This window comes from Ornithorhynchus anatinus, chromosome 8, assembly GCF_004115215.2.
Source record: "Ornithorhynchus anatinus isolate Pmale09 chromosome 8, mOrnAna1.pri.v4, whole genome shotgun sequence".
NCBI classification, from domain to species: domain Eukaryota; kingdom Metazoa; phylum Chordata; class Mammalia; order Monotremata; family Ornithorhynchidae; genus Ornithorhynchus; species Ornithorhynchus anatinus.
In genome coordinates, this window is record NC_041735.1 from 19,654,599 (window position 1) to 19,682,462 (window position 27,864).

The 27,864-nt window shown below is 42.6% G+C and overlaps 1 protein-coding gene across 1 annotated transcript in view; it reads right to left on the reverse strand.

Annotated features, from left to right (window-relative positions):
• The window catches only part of OPRL1 (opioid related nociceptin receptor 1), a 37,806-nt gene that overhangs the window by 5,284 nt on the left and 4,658 nt on the right, over positions 1–27,864 (reverse strand). Inside the window, exon 3 of the mRNA XM_029071257.2 lies at positions 4,471–4,826. Within this exon, the coding sequence (XP_028927090.1) occupies positions 4,471–4,826 (356 nt within the window). The remainder of the gene's footprint in view (positions 1–4,470; positions 4,827–27,864) is intronic.

A 27,864-nucleotide genomic window follows, 5' to 3' on the forward strand; every position in this document is an offset into this window, starting at 1 on the left:
GAATTAACTTTCTTTGTTCACTGGTGATTATGATTCCAGCCATCTTCCACTGGGAATTTACAGGGCTCTGATAGATGGAATCTGGCTGTCTTCATTTCTCAGTTGCCGATCCATCTCCTGTTGACAGGATGATTTATAACCTACCACAGTAATTCCACTCAGTGAATCAGAGCTGATACCCCTCTGTCTTGCCTCATGCTCTATTAATAAATCATGGCCTTCTTTGATATTGCTTTACCGACTATACATATTTTTCCAACTACACCTGTAAAAGCGGAATCAGAGAGCACTGAACTGCCACTGCTCTTTAGAAGTAGCACAGCAAATGAATATTCCAAACAAGCTGGAAAGGAAAATTCACTATAAGTTTTTATTCATTGTTCACCCAGATCCAGGAAATGTGCTATGCCTTCTGTGGGTGCTCAATTAACACTTGTTTTTTTAATTTGACTCATTACTCTCCCATTTAGGGGTGGGGAGAGCTCTCTGCCATCTAGTAGTTGCCACGCTTTACCCTCATGGTGCCCTCTGTGATCACAGTGACAGCAGATGGGGGAGCAGCGGACTCATAAAGAAAGGAAATCACTTCATTTTTCATTCTTCTAAGGAACTGCCAAGGAGCCAAGTTCAATTTTTTTAATGTTACTTGTTAAGATAGCTCTTTGTTGTAGGGAATGTGTCTGATGTTCTACTGTACTCTCCCAAGTGCTTAGTACAGTGCTTTGCACACTGTAAGCACTCAATAAATGTGATTAATAATAAGTGCTTACCATGTGACAATGATACAAGATAATCAGATCAACACAGTCCCTATCCCAAATAAGGATCAAGGTAATAATCTCCATTTTACAGCTGAGGTAACGAGGCACAGAGAAATTAAGTGACTTGTCCAAAAGTCACACAGCAGACAAGTAGCAGAGACAGGATTAGAATACAGGTCCTCTGACTCCCAGGTCCATGGTCTTTCCACTAGGCCTTGCTGCTTCTCTATTCCAGACTAAGACTCAGTCTAGCCTCACCAACCAGAAGGACGGAGGGTAAGGGGGCATGAGGAAGCTCAGTTTCAGAAGATCATGCTCATTTGGTCATGCTAATGGAGGAAAGAGATGTTATCAAAAAAATTGAATGAGGAAGAGAATTACCTATGAAGCCTCTCCATCTGGGTGCCCAGACACTGTTGGTTTGTTTTAGAATTGGTTTTCACATTTCCAGTTTGGACAAAAAAGTCCAAAATGCTTATTCACCAGGGGAATGGATTTTCTATGGGTTTCTCCTTCCATCTCACTAAATGAGAGTAACTGAAGAAGTAGTCATCATTATAGCAAAACAAACCTTGCTTCACTGAAGATCTGGGGATGATGTGGAAGCCTCAAGCTTAATCACTTATTTTATTTTTATGATGTCTTTTCAGTACCTACTATGTCTGTACTATGTACTGGGGTACATACAGGATAATCAGATTGGACACAGTCCATGATCCACATAAGGCTCCCATTTTATAGATGAAGTAAATATTAAATTACGAATCCCCACTTCACAGATGAGATAACTATTAAATTTCTTACCTGTCATAGTAGATAGAGCACTGGCCTGGGAGTTAGAAGGACATGGGTTCTAATCCCAGCTCCACCACATGTCTGCTGTGTGACCTTGGGCAAGTCGTTTAATTTCTTTGGGCCTCAGTTGCCTCATCTGTAAAATGGGGATTAAGAGTGGGAGTCCCAAGTGGGACAGGGACTGTGTCCAACCTGCTTAACTTGTATCTATACCAGTGCTTAGAACAGTGTTTAGCACATAGTAACCTCTAAATGAGCACCGTGATAATAATAATAATGGTAATATGACTGACTTGGCTGTGCCCAATGTATCAAATACCTAATAGACTTTCCCAGGTTCTGGTAGGAATAATATGCAGGCTGGAGAGTGGTAAAGGGTCAAATGGGCTTCCATGGGTCAGAACAGGACTTTGAAACGATTTTGTTGATCATTCGATCAATCGATCATATTCATTAACCACTTACTGTATACTTAGCACTTGGGAGCGTATAATATAATAGAGTTGGTAGACACTTTCCCTGCCCACAGATATTCATGCAATTTGGCAAATGCTCCTAAAACTCCAGATTTCGGAGCATTAAGCAGTATATCTTAGGTTCCTCTCCTGCTGCAAATACAAATGTGTTTTGACAGTAAAAGCAGCTAGGAAAGGGCTGTGAAGGAAAAATAAGCACCGTCTCAATGAAAAGGAGCTGTAATTTCAAGCAGGGAGGGAGGGGTACAGGAGATACAGGACAAAAGCAAATAGGTTGACATTTATCGTGGATGAATCAAAGAGATTTTCCTCTGGGGACTTCTTCTTTACTATGGGAAAGATATGGCTGATACCCCAAGGTTAAAATGAATTTTTCCAAACTCTGACCCTAGCTTGTCAATCCAAGGCTGATATTAGCAAGATACAAATGCAAATTCACCCACCATCTGAACAATTACTGAGTTTGTCGCTATGGGGACAGGCGCACCATGTGGTTACCATGTGTTACCAACTAGGTAGGTGGGCACTATAGGTTATCGCTGTTAATTCTCTCAATATTTTTGTTCACTCAACTTTCTTTTCTCATTTGGTTTTCTTGAGAAGTTCAGACTTTTTAATAGGCTCTGGGATTATGGGATTATGCCTATATTAATCATTCCATTAATCAGTAGTATTTGTCAAGCCCGTACTGTATTTGAGAGAATGCAATAGATTTTAGCAGACATGATCCCTGCTCTCCAATACCTTACAATCCTGTGGGGAAGATAGTCTTTGAAATAAATCACAGAGAGAGGGAAGCAATAGAGTTTAAAGATATGTACACAAGCGCTGTTGGGGTAAGGCAGTGGGTAATATCCAAGTGTTTAGCAGGTGAAGATACAAGTGCTTCAAGATGCAGAAAAGTTGATATGGCAGTAGTGGGTGGAGATAAGGTGGGGAGGTGAAGCAGGCACTATACTAAGCACCGAGATAAGCATAATTTCAATTTGGACAGACTCTTTGTCCCACATGGGGTTCACATTTAGAAGGAGTTGGGATTTAATCGCAATTTTACAGAAGAGGTTATTGAGCTCAGAGAAGTTAGTTGACCCACCCAAGATCACCCAAGATCGCAGAGCCAGGATTAGAACCCAAGTCCTCTGACTTCCAAGCCCACGTTGGTTCCACTAGGCCACGTTGCTTCCCAGTGTACCAATTGCCCCATCCTTCGAACAGAAGCACCTAGACCTTGAGGGCAAGGACTAAGTCTTCTACAATGTCTCTGTGCTATTCTCAGTGGTCTAGCTCTTTGTACATTGTAAGTGCTTAATAAATTATTAACTAATTGATTATTTGGCAACCCAGGGATTTCAAAATGGGACCTAGGGAAGGATCCAGGGATTCCACTCCCATCCTTTCAGTGAGAAGAGTTCCTGGCCAGGGAACCCAGAACTTATTAGATAGCTCAACTACAAGCAAGGCAGTCCTATAACCTATTGAGGTGATGACATACCAAGTAATAAGCATCACATTCCCAGTAGTCTGAACAATAAAACACCATTGCCTTAGAGAGTTGTCAGCAACGTTCCCATTAATCAATCGATCAATGATAGTTATTCTCCCAAGAGCCTAGTACAGTGTTGCGCCCACAGTAAGCACTCAATAAAATTCCACTGCTCCAAGAGCTTGGGAAAGTATAGCACAATAGGGATAGAGAGATTTTCCCTTTTGGACAGAATTTTGCCTGTCCAAAAGGAGTTTACTGTCTAGAGAGGGAGACAGAAATTACTATAAATTACAGATAGGTATATAAGTGCTAGTTAATCGCTATCTCCCTTTTTTCTGCCTCTTCTACCTGATTTTCTGAAGTCCCCAAACTTCACCTTCCCATCCCCATACCCTCCCCAAATATGAAGAGGAAGCAGGAAAGAGCACTCACCTAGTGGTTGCTCAAAAGACACCCGTTCCCCTCCCAACAGTGCCCTGAAAATCTGCTTCCATCTCCCTGTTCGCCAGCCAAAGCTGACAGCTCTGTGCCATGCATTTGGCTTGGTTCCTGGGTATTGTGACACAATACAGCCCTGAACCCAGGCCTGTTTTCTGGATAGGATTTGAGTTCAAAGGGTTCTCTAAATAAGTAGTCAAGCCCCCAGCCCTCCTCCATCTCACTGGGGCCAGGGGACGTGCCTACCAACTCCATTTTATTGTACTCACCCAAGTGCTTAGTACAGTGCTATCAATAAATACCACTGATGTTACACTGTGCTCTCTTCAAACTTCGTATCCCATTTTAGAGAGTCTGCTGCTAGGGTTGTACGTTTTAAGCCCTCCTCATGAAACGGACAGATATACAGATGTAGATGGAGTGCTTAGTACAGTGCTTTGCACACAGTAAACGCTCAATAAATATGAATGAATGACTGTTGGGAAAGACTCTTCACCAGTCATCTTTGACTAACCATTGTTTTCCATCTCCGCTGACCCCATCACCATGACTGGGATGCCGATGACGGAGGCCAAGGCCCAGATGCAGATGTTGACCACCTTGGCCTTGTTGGGCGTCCGGATATCCAGTGCCTTGACGGGGTGGCAGATGGCGATGTAGCGGTCCACGCTCATCATGGTCAGGGTGAAGGTGCTGGTGAACATGTTGTAGTAGTCGATGGAGATGACGATCTTGCAGAGCATGTTCCCAAAGGGCCAGAAGCCCAGGAACATGTCTGTGCCTTGGAAGGGCAAGGTGAGGAGGACCAGGGCATCAGCCAGAGCCAGGTTAAAGATATAAATATTTGTGGCTGTCTTCATTTTGGTGTATCTCATAAACCAAAAGGGAGGGAGGGAAATAAAGGAGACAAGAAGAGTTAAGCCTTTAGTACTCAATTTTCCCATCACTGTTCTCCATCTTGGAGATGGAAGGTGCAAAGTACAGTGCTCTACCCATAGTAATCACTCAATAAATGTCATCGATTGATGGAAAATGTACATAGTGTTCACCTACTCAATCCATTCTGGAATAATAGTAATAATAATAAGAATAATAATAATAACAATTGTGTGGTTTTGAAGCACTTACTATATGCCAAATACTGTATTAAGTACTAGGGTAGATAAAAGATAAGCATATCGGACAGAGTTCCAGTCCCCTATGGGGCTCATAGTCTAAGTAGGAGGAAGAACAGGTATTGAATCCCCATTTTACAGATGAGGAAGCTGAGGCACAGAGAGGTTAAGTGACTTGCCCAAGGTTACACAGCAAGCATGAAGAGCTGGGACTGGGCTCTATTGGTTCTCTGAACTCTGGAATTCTGGAATTTGTACTTGTGGATTATCCAATCTATCAACTCACCTTGGCAAATTTTGAAGCCTTCACCAGCTATAGGGTTTCCTTCCTTAGGCCCTTCATCCCTGTCATGGCTCTCATATTCCTCCACAATGATTTTCTCGAATTACTTGGGCCATCGGTCCAGGTGTGACCCAAACTGCTTCCCCATTTTGTACTTTGGTAATATTCATTTTACCCTTCAATAGCATGAAAAATAAAGAGTTGACCTATGCCTCTTCCCCAGGCAACCTCTCAGAGTGCTAAAAGGAATTTTATTTTCTCCTGGCTTCATTTTTGGGTGGGAGGATGGGGATGGGGGAAAGGGAGAGTGGGGGGAAAAGAACTGGGGGAGGGAGAGAGAGAAGAACTGGGAGAGAGGGAGAAGAACTGGGGGAGAGGGAGAAGAGCTGGGGGAGAGGGAGGGAAAGTGGGAAAGGAAGAGGGAGAGAGAAAGAAGGGTATGGGGAGAGGGAGAGGAAGGTGGATATGAAAATAGAAAGAGACAGGTAGGGAAACCGAGAGGGATGGAGAAGGGGGCATAGAGCGACAGAGAGTCAGGCAGAGAAGGAGAAAGAAAGAGATAACAAGAGAGAGGAAGGGACTTTTACACCATCAAATAACATGTTGGAATGGGAGGTCAAGGAGTGCTAGAATAACAGACTATGAAAAACCTTATAGAAGTTTCTGAGAGAACTATGAAGATAGCAGTCAGCTTGGGCTGACTATTTCTCCCTTCTCCTCCCACAGCGTCCCCCTCCCCCTCCCTCTGCAGCCACAGCTCTCTTCCCCATCTCTCCTCAATGACTCCCCTTCTTCATTTCTTTCCTCTAACATGCCCTCATCTTCTCCCTAACCCCCTCCTTACTCTTCCCCACTTCTCTGCACTTCACCAGAAAACAGGTAGGCTCATAACAGACCACCAGTTCGCTAGTGAAAAGAGGAGGAGGAGGAGGAGGAGGAAGAGGAGGAAGAAGAGGGATTGAGTGTGGAAGAAAAAGAGGCAAAGAGGGAGGGAGGAAGAGGGAAGCCACAGAAGGGTGGAGGGAGGAGGGGAGGAGGGAAGAGAGAAGAGAAAAAGAGCTGCAAGTTAACCTGATCTTGGATCTTAGAAGCCCGCATAGGGTCAATCCTGTCACTAGTATCTGTTGCACTTAATTTGGGCAAATCACTCAATTTCTCTGTGACTCGGTTACCTCATCTATAAAACGAAGATTAAATCCTCCTCCCTCCGATTTAGACTGTGAGCCCAATGTGGGACAAGGCTTATGTCCAACTCAATTATCTTATTATCTACCCAGTGCCTGGCACAAAGTAAGAGCTTATCGAGTACCATTTAAAAATAAATAAATAAAATCCAAAGTCTATCTTTCTGCGAGGATACCCTCCATTCCTCCAATCAATCAATTGTATATATCAAGTGCTGCGCGCAGAGTACTGTACTATGCACTTGAGAGAGTATAATCTGACAGAGTGGGTAGACATGCTTCCTGCCCACAGAAGCCAGTTTCTCAGCTCACTTTTTTAATGATATTTGTTAAGCGCTTACCATGGGTCAAGCACTGTACTAAGTGCTGGGGTAGATTCAAGTTAGGTTTGACACAGTCCCTATACCACATAGGGCTCACAGTCTTAATCCCCATTTTAGAGATCAGGCAACTGACCCAGAAAAGTTCAGTGCCTGCCCAAGGTCACACAGCAGATAAGTGGTGGAGCCAAAATTAGAACCCAGATCCTTCTGACTCTCAGACCCATGCTCTATCCACAACTTGCCTGATTCTTGTCACTGAGAAGAAGGGGGTGCTGAAGAGGGAGGGGGAGAGGATCTGGACTGGAGCTTCTGACTGTTCAAGTGAAGCCCTGGAAACCTACAACTTCAGTCTCCTTGGGACTGCATTGGCCTTTTGAAAATCAGGCAGTGAAGGGCTGGGGCAGATGTTGGCAGGTTCTGCCACTTTAAAGGGAGTCCCTCACTGAAGCCCCTCCAATAAGACCTTCCCTAAACTGGCCAAGCCTGCAAAACCCACATCCCACACCCCAGTCTGGTCTGGATGAAACATATCAGCCTACTGGATTGAGATGATGTATCGGAAGGAGCAAAAATCTCTCTTTGGAGGAAGGGTAAAAGCAGTTTAACTGGGAAAACCTCTCTTGCTAAAGTTCTGCAATTAGTAGAGCAAAAAAGAGGTTCTCTATAGCTGAACTAATAAAACTCCTTAATACTAGATGAGATGAGCCTTTGGGGGCTTCACTGGAGATTTCATGCAACAAAGAGGGATTCATTGCACTGGAATTCCACTTTCTCAATTCGATTAGAAGTACGATGAATAATGATAGTAAAATAAGAGTAAGAAAACCTAATAAAGCTGTCCTCATTTGGTTGAGAGGGTTAAGTGAAACAAGGACACCAAATCATGGGATCTAAGTGAAATGTGGGACTTTTCTTCTCATCTGCCTCTTTCAATCCATCTGGCTAAAGAGACTCTTTACAAACAGGAGAAGTTTTGGGTTTTGTTGTTTGTTTTTTCTTAATGGTTTGTGTTAAGCACTTACTGGGTACCAACAATGCACTATATGCTGGGGCAGAAACAAGATAATTAGGTTGTCTCACATAGGGCTCAATCTTAACCCCCATTTTACAGATGAGGTAACTGAGGCACAGAAAAGTTAAGCGACTTACCTCAGGTCACACTGCAGACAAGTAATGGAATTAGAATTAGAAATTAAGTCCTCTGATTCCCAGGTCTGTGATCTTTCCACTAGGCCACACAGCTTCTCATAATAGAACTGTTCGGTTGGCTGCCACATATTACAAAGACAGACCAAACACTTATATGGTACCTACTTGGAAGAGGAAATCCAAAGTATTGTAATTTAAAAGGTTTTGAAGTTAATTTTGCTTTGGCCAGACACTTAACACTTTCCTTCCATTTGGGGTTTTTTCCACTTGCAAAACCCAAACCCAAAGGACTAGATTCTAAATACTGGTGGAGACATCAAAGGTTACAGAACCCATTAAAACTCCCTGGAGACATTTAATGTACAGAAAGCACATTGCACTAATGTTCCCAGAAAATAAATTACGTTATGCTGTGCTCTTTACAATATCAAAAAATGTGTCCAATTTAGTAGCACAGTAAAGCTATATTTATTATGTATTTCAGTCTCAGGCACTTATTTTCTGCCACCCGTTGTGCATTATAATGCCAATACTACTCAAAATAGCTACTGAAATAGTTTGTAATTTGGGAAAATCAGTCTCCAAACTATCAATACCTCCTAAATAAATATTAGGCTGTAAGCTCCTTGTGAGCAGGGAAAATTTATCTACTCTGTTATATTGTACTCTGCCAAGTGCTTAGTTTGGTACTCTTCTCCTAAGAACCACTCAATAAATATGATTGATTGGCTGATTAGAGGCAAAACTGGAACTTACGAGCTGAAAACTCAGTCAACCATATGTTCACATGGAAAAGTATAGAGTACAGACCTTATTGGATTCCTAGGAAAGTTTTGCTCTACTTGGGTGTTCCAACTTCACTTTAAGAAAACAGCCAGAAGCTCCTCAATATTCCTAAAGGAGTGGAGGTGGTAGAGGAAGAAGAAGGTCCTGCTTACTCTTATCCCAGACAAACACACTCCTCTGTCCCCAGCCAAGATAAACGTTCACTGACACCCCCCTTTCCATAGCTTAACAAAGAAGAACTAAGATCCTATCACAGGATTTTAATTAACTTATTATTATGGTATTTTTTAAGTTCTTGCTATGTGTCAAGTGTCGCTCCAAGCATTGGAGTAAATACAAGTTGATCAGACTGGACAGAGTCCCTGCCCACACGGGGCTTACAGTCACAGGAGGGAGAACAGGCATTTCATTACCACTATAAAGATGAGAAAACTGAGATACAGAGAAGTTAAGTGACTTGCCCACGTTGTCCAGCTGCTCTTCTGACTCCCAGACCCTGGCTCTATCCATTTCGCTGCTCAAAATTCTTCTCGATTTGGATTGCAAGACTCCAAACAAAGAAGACCTGCATAAGCTTCTCATCAGAGATCTTTCAAATAAAAATCAGAATCTCTCTCAAGCTTCCTGGAGGCTTTGGTGACCTGTATATTGACAAGAAGAGATACTGGCTTTGGGGACGTCTACAGTGTCTGGTGCCATTTTCCTCTTGGAGTCCCTGGGCTACTGTTGAAATTGACAATTAAGGGAATTTGTGGTTGTGTTTTCTGGATGTGAAAAATAAAATGCAAAAGACCTTGGGATTTGCATCACATTAGCCATTAGAAAATATATTACTCTGGTTTGTCTCAGCAGAAAAACACTCAGCCTCTTACTTAACCAGGCAGATTTTAAATGAGTTCATTTCATAGAACCCCAGGCAGGCATCTGCTTTGCTGAAATGATTCAGAAATACTACAAGGAGATTAGTTATCCAAGCAGAAGGGGAGGGGTTTCAGAAAATTAGAATGAAATGATTTTAAGAACATGGAATGGAACTTACTATGGGAGAGTGTAAGAATAATGTTTTCCATGGAGATAAACGTGTGGTTTATAGTGTGCAAAGATCCCCACAAAACATAAAATAGGAGAAGGAGAAGGATGATGCTCATCATGCACAGTTCAAAACTGAAGCAAATTGTGCACCATTGTCTTACACTAAATGCAAAGTTTTACAGCTGAGAAAGCTGAAATGGGAAAAATGCTGTTACTGCCTTCTCCCCTTCTAGACTGTAAACATCTTGTGGGCAGAGAACTTGTCTACCAAATGTATTATATTGCATATTCCCAAGCACTTAGTACAGCACTCTGGACCCAGTAAACCCTCAATAAATAAGACTGATTGATTCCCTTCTGAGTAATCCTAGAAAAAGGAAAGTATAGTGAGTAATGAAAGACCATTATGCTTCATAGCTAGTCGGGTGGTTGGAAAATATTACAGCTGGTTTTAATTGAATTTTCCAACAGAATATGATCTGTAATCTTTTTTTTTAAGTGTCTGGCTCCCCTGCTAGATTGCAAGGTCCTTCAGGGCAGGGATCATGTCTACTAATTCTAATCTCTCCCCAGTGCTTAGTATGTGCTCTGCACACAGTAGACGTCAGAAAATGGCATTTGTGGTTTTTATTAAACTCTTATGGGCTAAGCACTGGGGTGGATATAAGGTTATGAGATAGCACTGTCTCTGCCACAAGTGAGGATCACAGTCTAGTTTATCTCCATTTTACAGAGGAGGAAATTGAAGACCAGAGAAGTTAAGTGACATGCCAAAGGCCACCTGGTAAGCCAGTGGAAGAGCCGGGACTCAAACCAGGCTCTCATGACTAACAGTACTGTGCTGGTTCTCTCCAGTAAACTCTACTGATTGATTCACTGAGAGATGACTGAAATGACTCAAGTGCAGGGAATAATCCCCTGCAACCCTCTGTCTCTGAATCATGAAGTGATCAATTTGAATTTTTTTACCAAAATACCTGAACCTCCCATCCCTTCTTCTCAGTAGTCTGTTGTCATGGTTGGCATAAATAGATGTAAGATAGGAAATCCAGATTTCTAAGTATAGCCACTTCCTCTATAACACAGTAAAGTGTGATCTTGAAGAATATGCCATGGGGCAATTGTGCTAGAAATAACCATCAATTCAAAGAAAATTCATGGACTAGCCAGTAGTAGATGGCTCTAGAATACCACTCTGCAAACATTTTGGATCAGATTTCTATGTTGTTGTAATGCTCACTAAAAGAACACTTTACACCCTAGCCACTCATTTTCATTTTACGTGTTAAATATCATAAAATTGAGGAAACACTAAAATGCAAAAAGAACGATACGATTATACAGCCAAGGCTGAGGCTGGAAAGCATGGCAGCATCACTTCTTAACCAACCTCTTACATAAGGCCACAACTGTTTTTATTTTCTATATGATATTTAAGTGCTTACTATGCTTCAGGCACTAAGCACTACGCACTGGGTAGATTCGAGATAATCAGGTTGGACACAGACCATCTCCCTCACGGGGTTCACAATCTTAATTAAGAGCTGAGGCACAGTGCTCGGTACACAATAAACGCTTAACAAATGCCATTTATTATTGTTATTATTATATATAATAATATAGCATAACATATAAACTTATATAGCATATAATATTACATATGATAATAATAATAATAATAAACAGCGGGGTACATACAAGACAGTGTACCTGTCCCAAATGGTGCTCACAGTCTAAAGAGGAGGGAGAACAGGAATTTAATCCCCATTTTACAGATGAGGTAACAGACACAGAGAAGTGACTTTCCCAAGGTCACACAGCAGACAAGTGGTCGAGTTGGGATTAGAACTCAATTTCCCTAACTCCCAAGCCAATGCTCTATCCACTAAGTGATGCTGCTTCCAATACTAAATCTCTCTTTGTGTCAATTTGAGGACTGTGTTTCATCCAGAACAGACTTACGCTGCGGGAAGGATTTCCCCTGATATTTCCATCAGTTCTAGCCAATTCATTTAATGGGACCATGTGTTATAGCAAAAATACGTTATAACAGAAATAACTAAAAATCATTCTTTAGATGCCTTCAAATAAATCAAAAACTCCTTTACAATGAGGATGGAGGTCTTAGTGCTGAGAAGATAGCTGTCTTTATGAGCAGGGAATTTGTCTGCTAATTCTGTTGTATTGTACTTAGTACAGTGCTCTGCACTTTGTAAACACTCAGTACATATGACTGATTATCTAATAAACACAGATTACAGCCCTATACCTCGTACTAGGTTTGATTCATGTTGATAAAGATGGAAATGAAGCTTGGAGGGTCTTTTCTTTGGAATTCCTGTTGGGAAGACCGGACTGAAAGTCTATGAATTATTCAGAGAAACAAAGGCACTGGACCTCTATGTTGGAGTGTGGAGAGAGCAGATGAAATGGTGGACAGGCACTTTATGGTAATAAAAAGACCTTGCTTTATTTTTTTCCCCTCCATTCACTTTAGAGCTCTTCTGCATCACTGGACACAAAGTTCACTGTCTGGTTTTCTGGAAGCTGGGGATCGGTGGATAGGAGTATTCTGGGAACCTTTCAGCACTATAAAAAAGGGTGTTAGGTACTTCAGCACTTCTTTTGAGGTTGGTCACAGCCATTTCATGGTTATTGAGCTGACCCAGCTGTTCCTAAGGGCTTCTCTGTTCTCCAAAAACAAGAAAAAAATCCCTTTCCTTTTTCAGGGCCCTGGTGGATGGATGATTAATCTAAGATGGACTGAAGGTCACAGTTTGATGGACTCCTTGGAATGTCAAAGAAAGCTCTTTGTAGGCCCATTGGGCAAGGGAAGACAAATGAAACCCTTTAATCAAAACATTTATGGCCTCAACCATTTGTACCATAAATCTAGAGCCCCCAAGAGCTTATTCTTGTCATAAATCTTCCAGCAAACCAACTGCTCTTAAACTTGGACATCCAGGAAACCAACTTTTCTTGTGCTTCCCTTCCCTTCTCTCCCAGAGGGAGGCATCTGATTGAGATAGCAAAGTTCTCGAGGGCAGGACCACAGCACTTTGCCTGTTGAAGTGTCCACAGAGACACCAAGGGTCAGAACCAGAAAAGTAATTAAGAGTAATTGAGAGCATGAGATGGATTATGTGTAACTCTGTGCCCCAGGTCCCAGCTAACAAAGATGGAGCTCTCAAGGCATCTTGAGAGAAGCAGCGATCTGACTTATCTGGCCCTATTTGACAGTACATGCAACAGCAGCAGCCAGGAAAGGGGAGATAAAAGGGCTCTTGGGTTGGAGAGGTTCCTGGAATCAATCAATCACATTTATTGAGCACTTACTATATGCCAAGCACTGTACTAAGAGCTTGGGAGAGTACAATATAACATAAACATTCCCTGCCCACAACAAGCTTACAGTCTGGAGGAGGAAACAGACATTAATATAAATTACTGATATGTACATAAGTGCTGAGGAGCTGTGGCAGGTGGCAAATAAAGGGAAATGCAGCAAATAAAGGGAGAAAATTAGGGCAATGCAGAATGAAGTGAGACAAAAGGAAACAAGGGCATATTCAGGAAAGGCATCTTGGAGGAGATAGGCCTATCAATAAGGCTTTGAAGGTGGCAAGAGCCTTCTTCCTTACAAGTGAAAGATACCAGCCCCATTGCTGAACTATGAGTCGGTCATTTCTGCTCTGCAATATCCATGTCTGTTTTAACAGGTTTCCACCAATCAATCACATTTATTGCGTGCTTACTCTGTGCAGAGTATTTTGCTTAGCATTTGGGAGATGTGCTGATGGAAAGTGAAGTAGTTGTATTGTGGGTTTGGGGCTCTCTAAAGACATCTCTCTGGGGCTTAGAGGAAACTTTGCCTCTTGAGAAACTGTGGAATTCACAAGACAGATTCCCCAGGGAGACCAGGACCGTGGGAGCAGTTTCAGTGTTTTATCAATGACTAACGCTGACATTTTCCATCTGAGGAGCATATCTTGTGCATTGGGCTGCCTCTAAGTGGGAATATACCAGGATATCAAACAAAATCCACAAACTCCCTGAGAATGGAAGGTATAGTCTCCTTATATTCAATCTCTATGCATTTCTTTTTCCTGGGAAAAGAACAAAGTTGAATGCAAGAAAAGAGTCTTTGACCCCAGAAACCCAAGTAATAATGTAGTTAGGGATGGAATCTATTTTGAAAAGAATCCACTAGGGGAGAGGAACTCAAAAATAACAACATTAGAGCAGGCACAGTGAGCATGAGCCCCCTGGAGCCTTTGGAACAGAGATGGAAGAAATATAAATGGAGGCTGGTTGGGAAACTCAGAGATGGAGAACAGGGGATGGGTGAAATGAAAGAACTCCATATCAGCATGCACTAGCTCATGCAATTCAAATCAGGTTCTGAAAAAAACAACTTCCATTTTTTTCTGTGTAATGAAATGAAAAGTTGTTGCCACTTAACATGAGGTTAGGTGGCCCTTACCCACAACTGCCTTGCTCTTTCAGCAGAAGTCAGTTGAAAGACTGAAGGAATAAACCTGATTAAGGATACCAACGTGATCCCAAGATTTACCAATGACTGGTGATTGTTAGAAAACTGAGACATCTTTCTTGGGGCACTAAATCCTTCAGTTTTTTATTTCCTGTCTCTATTGTGACCCAGTAGCTCCTGAGCTCCAGGGCTAAAGAGTGTTGAAAATGGGTATTCACTGAAGGAAAATCAATCAAAGATATTGAGTGTAGAGAACTGTACAATTACTTGGGAGACTATATATAGTTCAACGAAGTTGGAGGACATATTCCCTGACCACAAGGAGCTTACAGTTAGAGGAGGAGCTTTCAGGCTAAAGGAAATGGGGTCCTGTAGCCCCATCTGGACCAAACATCTAGTGCTCCATCTCTGGGATGCAGACTCTTCTCAGAGCCCAAAGATCAAAGCCAGAACAATAAAAAACCAACATAATATGCCCAAAAAAAGATCCTAAGAACTGGCTCAAGGGAAGTGTTAGTCATTCAGTCCAATGCTTGAACCCATGCTTATTATGAAGAAAGAAACTAAATATTACATCAGAAGAATAGAAAACAGTGAAAGAGAGGGGGGCCAGGAGTGAGTGGTGTATGTGGCAGCAAACAAAGGGTGAACATATAAACAAACCAGGGAGCAAAGTATGTCAAAACCCCAAAACAAAACCGACGCACAGCTCATCTTAGCAAAGATCACCTGGCATCCCAGTTCAGTCCTGGGAGCAAAGTCAGGGCTTGTTTTCTGAGCGCGGTTATTTCTGGTAGGTTGGAGAAAGGTGAGGAAGGGGCAGGGCTTAATGTATTTTATCTTCAGAGAGATTTCACTACTATTACACCCTAGTTAGTGCTCTGAATTGATTTCAATAAAATAATGTTAAGAGAAAGAACACTAAACATAGTATAGTTTCTTAATATAAAGCAGGCAGGATTCCAACCTTGGTCCTCTGGGTCCCAAACCCATGCTTTATCCACTAGGCCACACTCCTTGATATACAATGAAAGATCAACCTCATAGAAAAAGTATCAACCAGCCTATAATTTCTACAGCCTTTCCTACACTCCCTAGAGTCAGTGAGATGAGGTATTCCCTAGCCCTGAGCACCTGAGCCCTGAGCTGGGAGAAGCTGGGAGAAGCAGCGTGGCTCAGTGGAAAGAGCACGGGCTTTGGAGTCAGGGCTCATGAGTTCGAATTCCAGCTCTGCCACTTGTCAGCTGTGTGACTGTGGGCAAGTCACTTAACTTCTCTGTGCCTCAGTTCCCTCATCTGTAAAATGGGGGTTAAGACTGTGAGCCCCACGTGGGACAACCTGATTCCCCTATGTCTACCCCAGCGCTTAGAACAGTGCTCGGCACATAGTAAGCGCTTAACAAATACCAACATTATTATTATTATTACCAGGTGTCTATAAAAGGAAGTACTAACTCTGAGGACTTACTTTCAGTTCTTTTGAGCTTTATTTATTTGAGGAATTGTCTAGTTTTGTTGGGTTTGGTGTGTTTTTTAACACCCTGGACTTGCTGACTCCTGCTCATTTTCACCCTGAGCCCAGCATGACACAATACAGGACAAACAAGAGTCATGAAAATTATTTTCATTCATTTTGTACAGACCTTAAAAAAACACTGTGGATGAGCTGATATATAAAGCAGAGGGAGTGTGTCAGATACTTCACAAGATGATCCCTTACCAAAACAACAAATCCTTTGATTAAATCCAACTTTCAGTCTTCCTTGGTATCTTCTGGTAAACTCCAAGAAAACAACTATTACCCAACGGGGCCCTTCATGCTTCCAGAAAACAAGTACAAATAAAATCCATTCATCAGTTGGCCATGTGATTTCCCCTGAACAGGCATTAACTAATTCTCAAATCAATCCCAACAAAGGCAAAAATGAATTTAAGACTTTTGGAGTCAGAGCAATCGCTGGGTTTTTACACTCTCTATGTAAATGAGCATCTGTACCCGGCAAGTGCCTGCAGGGTTCTCCACCAGTTCTATTTCACAAGAAGAGGAAGTGTTACCAAAAACAAGGCTGGAACTCAAGCTCAGTCAATTGATCAAATCCATCAGTGATATTTACTGAATGTCTAGAGGTATTTATTAAGAAAGAACACTGTACTAAGTATTTGGGAAAGGAAGCACAAGGCAAACTTGTTCTCGGCCTTCAAGGAGTTTTTTACAGTTCTCTAGATTGTAAACTCCTTGTGGGCAGGGAATGTATTACCCGCCCAGTTATACTGTATTCTTCCAAGTGCTTAGTAGAGTACTCTGCGCACAGTAAGTACTCTATAATATAATTCATGTGGGAGATGGAGCAAAATTATTTATAAATATTGGGATTCAGAGGATAATAAAAATACTCAAAAATATAATAATGCTAGTAATATTAGTATTTAAGTGTTTATTATGTGCTAGGCACTGTACTAAACACTGGGATAGATACAAGTAATTAAGTCCGACCCAGTTCCTGTCCCACAAGGGGCTAACAGCCTATGCAGGAGGAAAAACAGGTATTCTACCTCCATTTAACAGCTGAGGAAACTGAAGCACAAAAGTTAAGTACCTTGCCAAAGACCACAGGCAGGTAAATGTGCAGAGCTGAAATTAGAACACAGGTCTCCTGGCTTCCAGGCCCAAACTCTTTCCACTAGGCCACTCTGCTTCTCAAGGACTATATAGGTAGTAGAACATAAATATTGGAAGAAATAAATATTGGAAGAAAAAATTGACTGTAGATAGGTGCTGAGGAGGGGGGAAAAAAAGGACTGAGAGAGGCTGTTGAGTTACCATGACTTGGGTTGTGAAGCAGTCAGTAATCAGGGAAGGTTTCTCAGTGGAGGAGTGGGATTGTAAAATGGCTTTGAAGATGGGGAGGGTTGTGGTCGGGCAGATTTGTGGGAGGTGGAAGCTCCCCAGTGGGAGAACACCACAACCAAAAGAGTGGGTTTCAATTGTAACTTCAATGGGGCCATCCTTGGAATGACCTAGTGATATAGGTCTAGGGTGCAGTGGAGGAAGATGTCAACTAACTCATGGTTTGGTCCTTAGAAAGGGACTGTTTCTTCCAAAGAAGAGAATGAAGAATGGATATGACCCCACCACTGACTGTCTGTGAGGCCCTCTGCATGCCACCTTCCTGCTTTCCCAGGAGAGAAATATCCAGGTTAATTGGAGCAATGATTTCAACCCAGGCTGTGGGCTCCCAGAGGTTGGCCACCAACTTCCAAGGCAAAATTCTTTGAACCCAAACCTCTCTCCCCTCTGCATCAGAGCAGAGCAGGCACCAGACTGTTTTAACCCTGTTGGGAGGGAGGAGTTTCAGGACTTCTAGGAGCAAAGAAGAATAATTCCTTTCCCCCACACCCTATTGAAGGATACAGCATATGATGTCTTCCCTGGGCACAGCCCTGAATGCACATATCTTTGTTTGGAGCTGTGCCCAGAAGCATCCTGGCACACATGACACATGGTCTGCTGTCAGAATGCCTGCTTCACATGGAGACTAAAGGAAGGAGAAGAAGAAGAAGAGGAGGAGGAGGAGGCTGGCTCACCCCAAAGGGCCCCTAAAGGACCATTTTGCCCTACCCTAGGCAGTACACCCTAGTAGAAAGAGCAGGGACCTGGGAGTCAGAGGGCCTGTGTTCTAATCCTGGCTCTGCCACTTATCTGCTGTGACCTCGGGAAAATCACTACATATCTCTGTGCCTCAGTTTCTTCATCTGTAAAATTGGTGCAATAGCCATTTTCCCTCCTATTTGGACTGTGAACCCCATGTGGGACAGGGACTGTGACTGATCTGGTGATCTTGCATCTACTTTAGTGCTTAGTACAAGGTTTGAGACAGAGTAAGCACTTATAAATATCACAATTATTATTATTACCCTTAAAGTGAATCAGATGGACGAGTAAGGAAATTTGCTAAACAGGTGTACGTGGGAGTGAAAGGCTACAAATGGTTAGTACTTTAGAGGCATTATCCCATTAATTCTCATTGCATCCCCAATGTAAATTCGTGTCAAGTTTGCACAGTTGGTTTTCAGAGTGTTGTTTATATGAATGTAGTTGGTGGCCCAACAGAAGCTTATCATCAGAAAGATTTTCCCCTAAAGCTCTGATATTCCTCCACAATGTCATGTTCAAATGGGAATGCAGAAGCTAAAGGACAGCATCACTTGGCACTTCCTAAGTGCCATAATGGTGGACAGCTGGGAGGGGAGATGCAACAGTCTTGGAGCAGAAATTTTAGGAAAATCAGTATTACAAAATGCAGATTGGAAAACAAGCTGCTCAACTGGCAAACTTGTCACTCCCTCAGAGGACTTTCTTTAAGTGCACATATTGGGGAGTGGGTTATCAATCACATATCAGACTTCTTAATAAAGCAGGCAACAGTATTTATTGAGCACTTACGCTGTGCAAAACACTATACTAAACATTTGGGAGTGTACAAGAGACTCATTAGACACGATCCCAATCCTCAAGGATTTATAATCCAGTATGGGAGATGGATGCTAAACTAAATTATAGGTAGGGGGAGGTGACAGCCTATAAAGAAATGAACATAAATGCTTTGAGTGGAGAGGAGTGATACAGAGGTGCTGGAGTAGCAGCAGGGGTGGGGAAATAGGATGGGGAGAAAAAAGATCAATCAGGGAAAGCCTCCTGGAGGAGATGATATTTTCAGCCATGTATGGATCGGAGCTCACCGCAAACGGTGTCATCTTTGAACATGAGGGACAGATTGTGTTCCCTTTCTGTGTCTCTCAGAGCCCTTTAAAAATGTGTTGTTTTAAAATCCCAGCATCCCTGGGGTATAGTTCATATTTAATTTTTAAAATGGGTAAACTGAGATTCCAAATTGCTTCTCCATAGTTAATTAGCAAGCTGAGAACCTCAGTTTCCTGAACGCTTGAAGAGACTCAGGTTAGAACCATTCCTAGATCCCCCTCAGTGACACATTACTCCGGGAAGACCCAACAGAACCAGGATATTCTCCTCCATATTCAATGACTCCTCCAAATCCATTACCAATATCCGTCTTTAATGCTGGGTGCGATTCCTTAAAACCAGATCATTGCCAAATAGAAGTCTGCAAAATGAGGTTGGCATCCAGCTAGTGAAATCTTCCTAAAACCCAGTGCAGTTGCCAAAAAAAAAAAAGCTTCAGTGGTTCAGGTTCCAGTTTCTCCTTCAGCATCTCTTCCTGCTTGGCTAGAAGTCAGCTAGCACACCCTTGAAGAGTTACTTTCAAGGCTGCTTCAGAGTACTAATTACCACCAGGAAAGACTGGTCTAATTTGCTCAGGTAACAGGACTAACCCCTAAAATTTGCAGTTTGATAAGTAGGATAACCCCTGTTTCGTATTTATCAGCCATCTGATGCTACTTAGTTTTCTCCATCCTCACTGACTTTCTAATTGTATACAGTCTTGATGTCCCTCCAAACCAAGCTGATTATTTAAATGAACCTGGCAGGGAGATTCACAGCAGTGAGTGCTGCCAACCCACCTCCCTGGCCTGACTTCAACTCTCTCCCTCTCTAGTCTGTAAGCACCTTGTGGGCAGAGACCACACCTACCTATAATGTTGTACTGTACTCTCCTAAATGCTTAGAACAATGCTTTGCACACAATGAGCGCTCCATCAATACCATTGAATGATTCAGTTGTTTTGAGTCTGCTGTTCCCTGAAGTAATAAAGCTACCCCTAGATTTTGCAAGGATTCAGAGATCCATCCTACTTATTCCTCCACCGCTAGAGAAATACACTATTCATGGTATCCAGTGCATCCTCCCACCAATCCAATGGAGGAGCAGTGTGGCACAGTGGGTAGAGAACAGGCCTGGGAGTCGGAAGGACTTGGGTGCTAATCCTGGCTCTACCATTTGTCTGCTGTGTGACCTTGGTCGTCACTCAACTTCTCTGAGCCTCAGTCACCTTATCTGTACAATGGGGATTAAAACCGTGAGCCCCAAGTGGGACAGGGACTGTGCCCAATCTGATTTCCTTGTATCTACCCCAGTGCTTAGAACAGTGCTTGACACATAATAAGCATTTAACAAGTACCATCATCATCATCATCAAAGATGGTAGTCTCTGTTCCTTGGCCTAGTCTTGCATCATTCAAATTTGGGCTTCCCTTGTAATTACAGAGTGCATTTTATGCCTTGATCAACATTGATCTGGGGAAGAGGCAGGAGGGGAGGAGAAGGAGGGGCTCCTGGGGAGCAAACTCTCCTCATTGCAGCACGGGGTGTGGGGGAGGGGAGGAGGCTTGACAAGTGTATGTACAGTGTTTACGCTCACACCGATCTGAACACATGCAAGCCAGAATGAAAGAATTCCTCACTGACCTCTGCTGCCTGCTGTTTCATCGCTCTCTTACAGGGCTTTATGACACCAATCCCTGCAATGCAGTTTAGCTGTTCTCTGTTTTGCCTTCCCTCCACCTGAATGTGCTTCGCTTCTGATGTTCTAGTTTTACTGTGTTCCATTACCAGATTAAGGGTTTTAGGTGTCATTACTGACAAGTTAAGCAGACCTCCTCTTGGGGGAAGTCTCATCTGTCAATAGCTCACCGACTCAGAAGGGCAGCAGAACAGATTGTCTATTATGAAGTAATTGTGGACTGAACAGAAACATCAGACTAGGAAAAGGAGCAAGAGGGAGCTGCAAGAGACATTAGCATAACTTTTGGGGCCCTTTGACATATCTCCCTTGATTATGTTGTCCCAAATTCTATCCCATTTACATGCAACAATAATCACCGAGGCCAGCTGACAACCATCCTAGCATCCAACAGACTTGCCGAGATAATGATGGGATTTTTCTTCCCTTCCTCTTGTCTTTGCCTTCATACACGGTGACGCAGAGGAACGACAGCAGTTTGCTGCAGTCTGCACACATTGGCTGAGAGCTCAGGGAAAAGAGGGGTGGAATATATCCTTTCCCTGTTGGGCAAGACAGTCACCAAGGATGAAGGTACAGGCCATAGCCTCTCTGTTTTCCATGCCCCTGACACCTAGTTTGTCCTCCATTCTCCAAGGGCTGATCGCATCTAACCGTCCTAGGGAAATGGAACAATTTCTGTCACAGAACTGTTCAAGCCCCTGATCAGTCAGGAATGGAGTCATTGCCTAGCCTGGGAAAGTTGGAAATGGGGGTATTGCCAAACTTGGAAGAGTGGGGAATAGGGGTATGACCAAACTTGGGAGAGCTGGGAATGGGGATATGGTCAAGCCTGGGGATGGTTGGGAATGGAGGCATTGTCAAGCATGGGAGTGGCAAAAATGGGAACATCACAAAGTCTGGGAAAGCCAGGAATGGGGGCACAGCCATGCCAGATAATGGTGGGAATGGGGAAATCCCAAAATTGGGAGAGCTGGGAATAGAGGTATAGCCAAGGATGAGAATGACAAGATGGGGGCATCTCCAGGTTTGGGAGTGTCAGAAAGGAAGGAAGGCAGGGTTTGCAATTAGTAAATTAAGTATATTTGTTTAGGGCTTATTGTAACACTACTAATAATAATTGCAGTACTTGTTAAACACTTACTATGTGCCAAGCACTCACTATGTGCCAAGCACTGTTCTAAGCAGATAAAAGTTACAGGTTGGACACAATCCCTTTTCCCATATGGAGCTCACACACTTAATCCCCATTTTATAGATGAGATAACTAAGACCCAGAGAAGTTAAGTGACTTGTCCAAGGTCACATAGCAGACAAGTGGTAGAGCCGGGATTTGAATCTAGGTCCTCTTGGCTCCCAGGTTTGTGTTCTATCCACTATGCCATGCTGTGTGTATAGCACTGAACTAAAAACTTAGGAAAATACAAGTAAATGACATGATCCCTGCCCTCAAGAAGCTTACAGCGTATCACCCTGGCACAGTAAACCAGTAAACCAGAGTGCACAGGCAGAAGGTGAACAAGTCAGTATCGCCTGCCTACCAGCATTTACATTGCTGCCAATTTTAGCAAGGAGAACAGACCTCTTTCTTGTCCCTGAACTTAATAGGGCACCTGATGGACAGGGAAGACTTCAGGTAATGAACATTCTCCATGTTCACTCTAACGCAGGAAGAAAGGAAATGCCTTAAGGAGAACAAATATATTTGAGTGAGTTAAAACTGTCTTTATCCATCACAGTAAGGAAACATTTAGAATGGCTTGTAAACTGGAAAAAAACAGGAGAAGTCAACTTGACCTTAAGGACAGAAATGGAAGACTATCCCTCCAAGGATTAAACTTCAAAACTCTATGAGCTCATTTCTCTACTGAGTTTTGAACACCAAGCACCGTTGGGTCACTGATGTCAAAATCTAGCACATCCAGCTTTCAGAACGCCCTGCCTTGTGGCAGAAAATACCTTCCAGGCAGAGTTTCACTTCTAAGTAGTTTGAAAGTTGTAATTATTTACAAGTGTCTACCACTTCTGACTGAAAAGAGGGTTTTTTTGTTTTTGTTTTTTTTGTTTTTTCAGAATAGTGTGAAAGGGAATCAGGGAAGCAGTTTGGCCTAGTGGAAAGAGTAAAGGGCCTGGGAGTCACAGGACCTGGGTTCTAATCCCAGATCCGCCACTTGTCTGCTGCATGCTGCTTGGACAAGTCACTTCTCTGTCATTCAGTTTATTTGCCTATTAAATGGGGATTAAATCCAACTCCTTCTTGCGTAGTCTGTGACCCACCTGATTATCTTGTATCTACCATAATGCTCGGCACAAAGTAAGAGCTTAGCACGTACCTTAAAAGGAAAATGAGATTCCTGAAGTTTCGGGAAAACTGAAATAATTTGCAATTTGCCTAGTACTGTAGTTCACCTGCTTCCAATCAGCTCTCCCCCATTAGAATGGTCCGAGAAAGTATCTGTTGCTTCTGTTTTACATTCCTAGGTTCTTTATGCAGTGCATGGCACCCAGTGGATACGAAATAAACTCTTACTGTTCTAGCTGGCACCACCTTCCTCAGGCTAAGAGGAGTTCTCAAAATGGTGCTTTTCATGTGACTTTCACTAATCACTCTGAGCATTATCTTTAATAGGGCTGATCACTGGGCTTTCCTGAGATAATATCGACCTCAATGGGAGAAATGAACATTCTACTTGTTGCCTCTGACCCTCACAGAACTGAAGGACATTATGCTCCATCATTTTGCTATTATTTGTCTTTGCTTTGCTTCCCACACTGCTTCTTAAGGCATAATAGATTTTGATGACTCTCTTTCAGGAGAGGCTATTCAATATTAATTTCATTTCCCTTTAACAAGTACTGCTCTACCCTTAGGACATAAGAGGTAAAGGAAAGGGCTACTTCTGAAAAGGTTTGTCCTTGCCTTTTGGATTATGATTAATGCTTAACCCAATCAATAAATTGGGGGCGGGTGGGGGGGTAGGAAAATTACATTAGTTTCAACTTTTCCCTCTGTGATTCCAGGTATATACCTAGGGACTCTCTTAAGTAGACTTCCTGAGAGCAAACTGTGTAGCTGAAATGTCATTCAGTTCATGTTCCCTACTTGTTCTTTCACATGTACTCATGGAGTGACCCTCTCTGGGATCGAAAATGTTTAAATTCTCCTGTGGAACCTGTGGAAAAGACTGAAGAAGGACTGTGACTAGAAACTGCATCTGCGGCTCTGTGCACCGAGCCTGAAATGGTACAGTGGATGCAAAATGGTAGAGTCGTTCCCATTTCCAAGTCATGGAAACTGAGCCTCACAGAGATCAGGCTATTGATCCAACAACAATTTGGCCTAACATCTCAGACAGATCCAGTGGGACATGCTTAGGTTGAGGTACAAGGACATGCCATATTCTCTCCTTAATAATGAGCCCCAGCACTTGGTAAAGTTTTTGACACATAGTCAGCACTTAAATGAAATTACTACTCTACTATTATTATTATTGTTATGAGCCAGAGTCTACCTCCTTGATTAAAAGGATGATTTCTAATCCTGAAGTCCTGAAGAACACAGGAAATACATGCGATATTCTGTGAAGAATAACAGGATTGTCATTTTTCCAGCAAGGTGGGGAACACACAAAATAAGTCATTGGCTTTCGCACCCAGTCTTTTGAGACCTGGTTTTCTCTTTTGAACCAGCAGCTCCCAGAATATGCACATGGTTTCCTGGTTCTGATCATACAAAAGAGGAGGCCAGAAGAGGTTGAATTTCTTTGTGAAACTCATTTTCAAATTTATCTGATTTCAAACTAAAACTTGGAGGAGGAAAAGGAGAAGGAGGAGGAGAATATTTGTGAGGAGAATATTTGTTTAGCACTTACTTAGACTGGGACCCCCAAGTGGGAAAGGGTCTGTGTCCAGATGAATTAATTTGTATCTACCCCAGTGCTTAGAACAGTGTCTGACACATAGTAAGCACTTAAATACTATAAAAAGCACTCTGCTAAGCACAGCAGTAGACACAAGATAATTAAGTTCCTGTCCCACATGAGGCTCACAGTCCACGGAAGAGAGAAGAAAGATTTTTAATCCATATTTTACAGGTAAAAAACTGAGGCACAGAGAGGTTAAAGGACTTGTTTGAAGTTTCAAAGAAGGCAAGTAAGGGAAACAGGATTAGAACCCATTTCTCCTGACTCCTAGGCTCACGCTCTTTCCCCTGGCCCATGCTGCTTCACTGTAGGAAACCACAGTATGGCACTGGGGAAGGCCATATACACAGCTAAACATCTTCACAGTCTCCCCCTTGAGCAGAAAATTAGCTGCCTGTTCCAGGAGGCACATCCATGTCCACCATCCCCAGACATTTTGGGAAGGCCACAGCCCCTCCCCTCTGGAGTGGAGGTCTTAAGACACTGGCAGGGACCTACCGGGCCCCTGTGAACCTCAGCCTCGCTCCCTCTAAGAGACGTAAGGAGGCTGAGTTGGTCTCTGTCTAAAGAAGGGATGGCAAAGCCAGGCCCAGAAACCTGGACTTTTCCTTGTAACCCAAAAACTAAAGTTTGGTTTTCGGACCCTAAACCTCAACACAATTTCCGGTTTCAATTCCCACCCATTCTGAGACTCTCCAGAAAAATGTGGCTCTAAACAAGGTCCTAGTCCCTAGTGTTCTCACATCTCCTGGGTATGGGAAAAAGACCGACGTAGAGAGGAAACTTGCCACTGAGGACAGAGCATTCACTCTTCAAGTTTGGTCAGTCCTTGGAAGAGAAGCGTCATCTGGTCTTGTCTGTTCATGGATGTGGGACATTAGGAAACAGTAGAGTAAAACTTTGGACTATAAATCAGTTTTGTGTTTCATTAGCTGGAAAAATATCCTGGGATTTATCTAACTTCCTATGCACTTTAAGCCCCATTCTTCCAGCCATTGAGATAATGATTTGTGAGGAGGAGAACAAAGTGAATCATCTCATTTCAAGACCGCAGTTTCCCTGAAGTAGAAGTTTCTGTGACAACATGTGACACTCTATAATTTGAAAAGCTGATTTTAGGCTCACTTTCAGAACTGACAGCTAGGAATTCCACTCCCTAATAAAGTTTCTACTAATTCCCTAGGTATGCATCACAGTGCACACTGTGTGGGTAGACATTATCGTTGTCTAGTGTATATGTGTGCTTCATGTATATATACACAGATATAGACACACATACACACCCTACTCAGAAACAGCCTCTTTGCAGCCAAAGAGAAATGGAAAGTTGAACCCTCCAGTGATAACTAAATCAGCTTTTTCCAGACTAAGAAACCCTTTCCTCTCAACAGCAAATTTTTAGTATGTACTGCTTGTAAAATCCCACTTCTTTGCTGTGCACACACAATCTTATTCGTGAGTTGTTCTGTGTTTCTCACAGAGGGGCTCGGTTACCTCCACCTGGGCCTGATATCCAAAGCTCATCATTTCAACTGCGAGACGTGAGGAAAGGACAAATTGTTTTCCCATTGGAAGAGCAGCAAGTTGTTTGCTTTGTTAAAAAAAAAAAGTAACAATAAAGCAGATAAACAAACCTTTGGTTGATATTACAAAAGTGCCCAGTCTGTGACCCAAAAATGGTCAGCTCACATCAGTGTCAATAGAGCTTTTGCCATTCATCAGTTAAGGGACTGGGAGGCAGGAAGGGGAAAAATCAATTAAATTTTCTGCGTTTGTTCTCTCAACATCGGTAATCTCTCTTGGTTTTGTTTGCAGCAGGGATGAATGGAATTAACGGGGACTTGTAGTCAGGAGACCCATGTCTACCCCCAGCTCTACCACTGGCCTGTGGTGTCATCTTGGACAACTTCTCTGGGTGTCAGTTTCATCATCTGCAAAATGGGGGTAAGATATCTGCTCTTTCTACCTTTGACAGGGCTTAAGGGAGACCATCAGGGATTGTGCCTGAACTTTATATTTTGTAGCAATCCCAAGGATTGTTGTAATGATGGTGGTGATAGTAGTAGTAATAACGGCATTTAACAAGGCCCCTATGGAGTACAATCCATCATACTACTTGCTCAGGAAAGTACAACAAAAGTGCAAAATAAATCCCCTGCCCACAAGGAGTTTATACTCTAACCTCCTGGATTAACCCAAGCCTCGGATGATATCCAGAGAACTGACTTTCTGAGGCAGCCTGAATCCATGATCCCAGACTCCAACTGCCTCATATGAAGAAAGAAGGAAAAGAATGAAGATAATGGGCTAATGAGCTTTCCAAAATAAAGAGGGGCACGTGATTTTGACATTAGTCACCTCCAAGAGAATTGTCATCAGAGACTGTGACAGGAAAGTCAAAACAAATGCAGGTGATGCAGGTTACAAACCTGAATAATAAGTATGAAGTTCCAACGGAACAGAACCCCAAACTGAACTTTGGATTTTAACTCCACTTTGAACTCCAAAAGGAAATCTTCCCTGATTCCTTGAGAGATTTGAGGCACCCAGGGAGAATTTTGAAATGAGTCTAGGTGTTTTCAGAAACAGCTGGAACCAGCTCTTAATTCAGTGCTCTGCTCATAGAAAGTGCTTAACAAATACAATTACTATTTTCAGAACACCTTTTCCTGCGTAAGGAAATAAAATCACCCCTCCACAGATCAATCAATCAGTGGTATTTGTTGAGTACTCACTGTGTGCAGAGCATAATTCTTGGGACAATACAATAGACCAGGTAGAGAAGAGCTTACATTGCTTTGTTTTACCTTGGTTTTATTTTTAGTCAAGATCAGAGGCTGTTTCAACTGGGTATTAGTGGGCAGTGTTTAAAAATATTTGTTCAAAATATTCTGGGCAATGGACAGGTAACGATTTGGTCAAAAGAAGAGGGCTCTCCTCTGTCTGACTATACCAAGGGGAGCGTTCGCCATGCTCTCTAGGTTAAGGCGGTTGGAGGCATCTGAGATTGAACAAATCCTTGTTCATTCATTCAGTCACATTTATTAGGTGCTTACTATGTGCAGAGCACTGTACTAAGCGCTAGGAAGGTACAATTTGGCAACAGATAGAGACAATCCCTGCCCAATAACGGGCTCACAGTCTATCTCCTTGATATAAAGACACACAACCAGCTGATTC